The sequence below is a fragment of the Eufriesea mexicana genome, unplaced genomic scaffold, assembly GCF_001483705.2.
Source record: "Eufriesea mexicana isolate 0111107269 unplaced genomic scaffold, ASM148370v2 scaffold89, whole genome shotgun sequence".
Classification (NCBI taxonomy): domain Eukaryota; kingdom Metazoa; phylum Arthropoda; class Insecta; order Hymenoptera; family Apidae; genus Eufriesea; species Eufriesea mexicana.
In genome coordinates, this window is record NW_016908256.1 from 711836 (window position 1) to 717269 (window position 5434).

The window sequence follows — 5434 nt, forward strand, 5'->3', positions numbered from 1 at the left end:
TTTTCCTCTTTTCATTTCCTATCTGTAGGTGAGTGGCGTTTGGGCTGGCTTAACGAGTACTGTTTTTGCGAATTGCTATATCTCATCTGTAACGATGCCTGAGTGATGTAGTAAATACTTATGTACTTATGATTTGTATCAAATAGAGTATAGTACCGATTTGGTGGAGGTGGAGGGGAGGGAGGTAATTTTTTAAGTTATCTCATAATTATTATGTAATAATGTGTATGTAGCAAATTTTGAGCATGTTAGTTGTTCATTTGATCGAAAAGATACTTTAATTTGGAAGAAATGTCTTGGATAGTGATACCGATGTTTGTACGTTTCGATCTATGGTGAACTGCGAGTTGTTATTTATGAGTTTTGTTTAAATAATGATAAATCAATAGCAATCCATTTATTTGTTATTCAAGATATTTTTAATTGTACTCTTGTAACGATAAAGTACGAAATTACGAAAATAACGTGAAAAATTAATCTCTAATAGTTTGTCACTTATCTTACAAAACGAATTTAAGTGTTACCATTGTGTCAAGAAATAACTACAGATGATAACTATGTTGCAGCAGATGATAATTCTAAAATGAAATATAGTAATAGGAAAAATTATTTTTATTATAATTAATGAAAATCTAATATCATTAAATTATTGAAACTATTTTGCATTTTAAACACATGTTACTTATATTATTGCCGTCGTTATCTACAAAAGGTACTAGCCGGTGGTTTCTATTTGATTTTATAATTCGATATCCTTTGTTAATTTTTGAATTTTGGATTAGTTGACAGAAATTATACAATAATAATGTTAAAATATTTGAATAAATTGTTGGAATATTATAAGTTTAATTTTTATTGACTAATTATATCCATATGATATTCATATTTTCTAAAACATATAATTTACATTATTTATTTATTAAATAAGTACGTATAACATGTTAATATTTGTCTTAATATTAAATGCATTTAAAAATAATAAATAATAGAAATTATACAAATTCATTATTTAACTAAGGTTAGCGGAAACCTAACCTATTTCCTGCATTTATATAAATGTAAATGCTCCAAGAAAAACGCGATTTTGTTATACTTGTAAGTTCATTGTTATTGTGTTATAATGAATGTTCGAATGTTTAGACAAATTCTGTTAGATTTTAAATGTACCAATAGTATTTCTATTAAATATTCTCGTTCTATTCATTATGTTTCCAACACTTCCTTTCTGAATGTAAATAAAAATCTTTTTTGTAATAATAAAGTATTAGTGGATTATTTTTCAAATGAGCGAAATTTCTCAAATGCACCAAATGCATTTTTACATCAGCAAGTACTATCAAAAGTTCTTAATGGACCTTTACTACATGATAAAGATACTGTACTAAGCACAAGAATTTCTCCAAATTATTATCTTACTGGACGATATATATCTTCATCAACTATGATTATAAATGATATTGCTCGGTATAACAGTGGCATATTTCAAATGATTTCTGAAAGCAAGATAGTAGAATGGATTACAGAAGCTTTGAGATTAATGCATTATCAAGTGGGTTTACCTTGGTGGGCAAGTATCGTACTTACAACAATTATTGCAAGGTCAATTATAAATTTTCCATTGAATATAGTTGACGTAAGTATCATTACTCTTTAATAAAGAAAAGTTCTAATTGTAGTTTATTTTGTGAAAAATAAATATCTATTCCTTAAATAATATTTATTTTAGCTTAAAAATAGAGCAAAACAAGAAAACTTACAAAATGAACTGCAGGAATTTGCAGACAGAATAAAAGTAAAAGTTCAGAACGAAGCAGTAAGACATCAGTTGTCTCCAGCAGCTACAATTATGCTTTTTACACGAGAGGTATTTATCTCTGTTTTTATATTTGTGAATATAAACTAATGATCAAAATTAAAAAGGTTTATAAAATAATTTGTTTCCTGTTTATAATAGTTTCGTAAAAAACAAAAGGAATTATATCTAAGAGAAAACTGTCATCCATTTAAGACTATTGCAGTGATATTATTACAAGCTCCAGTATGGGTTGGCTTCTCTGTCGCAATAAGAAATATGTGTTTTGTATTACCTCAAGCGAATACTGGTGAATAAAACATCTTTTTATATAGAATTTTTAATTCAATGATAATAACAGAACTAAACTTTAAAAAGTTTAATCTTAGCTACCTTTAGGGATTTCAGTGAATTGAGCAGCAGTGGCTTTTTGTGGATACAAAACCTTATAGACATAGATCACTTTTTTATATTACCTTTATTTTTTGGGCTTACTAATTTAGCCTTAATGGAGGTATGTATAAAAGTATGTCTTTTAACTTAAACATTAATATGATTTTAATGCCATATATCTTTCAGATAAATCAAATATTATTTCACATAAATGATACAAAGTTTACTAGAATATATAGGAATTTCGCTAGAATAGTTATAGTTTGTTTTGTGCCTGTTATAGCATGCTTACCATCGGTACGTTGCACATATATTTTGTGAAAGCAAACAATTAATTTACCGTTTTTTAATGTTTATTATGCTAAAGTTTACAAATGAAATATTTCAGTGTTTATGTCTATTCTGGATTAGTTGTAATTTCTATGCAATATTACAAAATCTGCTGCTGATGTCTCCAAAAATACGTAGACTAGGAAGGATACCAAAATCTGATAAAGAATTTCGACGTCCATATATAGAATTACAAAAACGATTATTACATCTATTTCGTTTAAAAAGATCTTTACCATAAACGTAATAACGAAAAGAAACATATTTCTTTTATATTAAATGTAATAGTATAATTTATTTCAAAAGGAATAAAAAATAATTATTAATATATTGTTAAAAAACATTATTAATAATTAATGTATAAAATCCTAAATACGTTTATTTTATTTTAAGATTTTCTTCCTAGAATGACTATAATCGATCTGTTATCCGCACCTTTGACCCTAAGCGTGTCATTGAACTAAGGTCGTAAAAAATGTCATCTTGCAAATACTAGTTTATGAAAACAAAAATGTAGTCAAGAAAAAATTTCATTTACAGATAGCGCATTAAATCATGTGCTTTATTTGTACTTATAAGATACAGCATATATAAAATCCATTTCATTAGTAAAGTACTCACTTTGAGAAACGGATTTGCAGATTCGAGAAGCAATCCACAGTGGAAGTTATGGCTAACATCAAATCCTCTACATATCTATTGTGCATCATTTTTTGTGCCGTTTTTTTCTGTGAATTAACATCCGTGCGTATTTTGTATTATATTTTACAATTATACAAACATATTAATTTTTTAATCATTCTTATTTCTAATAATTCTGATAACCTAGGATTAAATTGTATTTATAATATTGGAATATCGTTGTCGAAAATAGGAATATTATAAGATAAATTAGTATAGATGAAATGTTTTGACTGTAACGAAAAAATAAACGAATAGGAAATTTATAATTTATATCAAGTATATGCCCATATCTATAATACGAACGCATTTCAATCAATATAAACTATTTAATAGTATTTGAATTAATACAAATAAAAAAATTCAATTAATTTTAGGGAGAAGTCTACCCTTATCCGGGCGATTGCACGAAGTATCAACAATGTGACGGTAGTGGTTGTTTTGTCTTAACTTGTGGCACAGGAACGGAATTTAATCCAAACATCGGGACTTGTGACTATCCTATACAAAATCGACAGGACTGTCATAACCGTGGATAATCCAATTCAGGAACATTTATAAACATGATTTATGCTAAGTCAGTAGTATTGTTTTTCCAACAAAGAAATGCACGAGGAAGAATGTAAAGACGTATATTTCTGTTACCATTACAACCGATTTTAACAAAGTGGAATAATAAAATATATATCCTTCATATTTCGTATTTTGTATTATTATTATAATTTAAAACTTTCAAATATGGCGTATACAATAAATTTGTGTATAATTTGAGTATTGTTTTAAACGTTATTATTCTATTTACAAAACTGTTGTGTCTAAATGATATTTATGTTTATCGATGTTTCTAAATAATTAAACGTTATCGTGAATCGATAATATTATTTAATTTTGTTGTGGTCATCCTATATTCTCTGGACGATGTATTATACGCTTCATGCTGGCTGCTGTTCGTAAAAAGTGCACTGCAACAGACCAGAGACGACCTTTGTCCAGATGTCAGGCAAATAAACTGCAGTTTCAGTATGTTGGGAAAAAGAAAATAGTTTCCTTGCTTGTTCACTGAAACGTGATTTCTTTGCTGGCGATTTAATCGCGAACATTATTGTGCCGAATAATTATATACGATTACAACCCTATTATATATGAGAGGATGACATCATAACCTTTAATTTCGTTGTGCATGCGATGTTATAATTTGCATATGTTTATTGTTAAGAAAGTAGAAGTGGTAAGTATAAGATAATTTATTTGTTATTAACATTTATTGGAATATTTTTTATTTGTATCAATCTAAGTTTACTTCATGTGCATAAATATATGCTCAGCATTCTTTCTATTCTTTTGTCAGATGTTTATTTATTTTTCACAATTCCTATCGTATCATCATCGTTATCTTCCTTCCGGGTATTTAGTAATCTCAAGATACTTCAACAAAGAAAACATAAGAAATTGAAACTTGCACTACTCTTTTTATTTATACTGGTACTAATTAAAATAAATGCGAGAAATTCTTCTTTCCTTAAACTCACTAATAATACTGTCCAACAAATCATAATTTTTTCTCAGATATGTAATATCCATATTGGCACTTTGATTGTGCGACTTGCAGAGCTTATCTTCCTGAATACAAATCCGCAAACGAAATTGCTTTATCACTCTCAGTTTTCGAAAAATATGAGTTTTTCTAAAAATGCACGATTTTTTATTAAAATGGAGGCACCATGAAAACTAAAAATGTTAGGAGATTCATTCTTATCTTAAATTATAAAAATATTCGTTGGTAACGTGCCATTGCACGCTTATGTAGACTTGGCTATGTCCTAGCTACGTTTTGCACTTATACGTAATTATTCTTGTGAAAAATTTACAAGGTTCTTATTTGATGTAGGAAGTATAATAATTTTTGTTTAAGTTAAATATATTTTTGATACGTAAGCTTTGCTACCATATACTCGGTTTATGTTGTTACTAATTCATGAATAAAAGGACACAATGGAACCACGATACAGATTTTGTTCTCCCTACTAACTATTTGATATGAAGAATGAATAATTGGGGGTTCATAGAAAAAGAAATTGTGGCGGAAAAGGCGCACATAGTGACATCTGGCGAATCTTGCCCGAAGGGTTCAAACAAGTCGCCACCAATATGCAATGACATCTCTTACTGTGATTATATGTTAGTATTAAAATAAAGTTCTGTAGTGGTTTTGTTTTCCCTACTAAATATTTGATGTGA

At 28.0% G+C, this 5434-nt stretch overlaps 2 protein-coding genes across 2 annotated transcripts; both read left to right on the top strand.

The window, feature by feature from the left end:
• The first annotated feature begins 1120 nt into the window (after nucleotides 1–1120).
• LOC108554864 (mitochondrial inner membrane protein COX18) lies at nucleotides 1121–2756 on the top strand. The gene is made up of 6 exons (XM_017910272.1): nucleotides 1121–1633; nucleotides 1727–1864; nucleotides 1955–2102; nucleotides 2182–2306; nucleotides 2372–2482; nucleotides 2574–2756. The coding sequence occupies exons 1-6, from the start codon at nucleotides 1121–1123 to the stop codon at nucleotides 2754–2756; spliced, it is 1218 nt and encodes a 405-aa protein (XP_017765761.1).
• A 368-nt stretch (nucleotides 2757–3124) lies between these two features.
• On the top strand, nucleotides 3125–3890 carry LOC108554868 (uncharacterized). Its single transcript, XM_017910277.1, has 2 exons — nucleotides 3125–3259; nucleotides 3574–3890. The coding sequence occupies exons 1-2, from the start codon at nucleotides 3185–3187 to the stop codon at nucleotides 3733–3735; spliced, it is 237 nt and encodes a 78-aa protein (XP_017765766.1). The 5' UTR covers nucleotides 3125–3184; the 3' UTR covers nucleotides 3736–3890.
• The last annotated feature ends 1544 nt before the right edge of the window (nucleotides 3891–5434 follow it).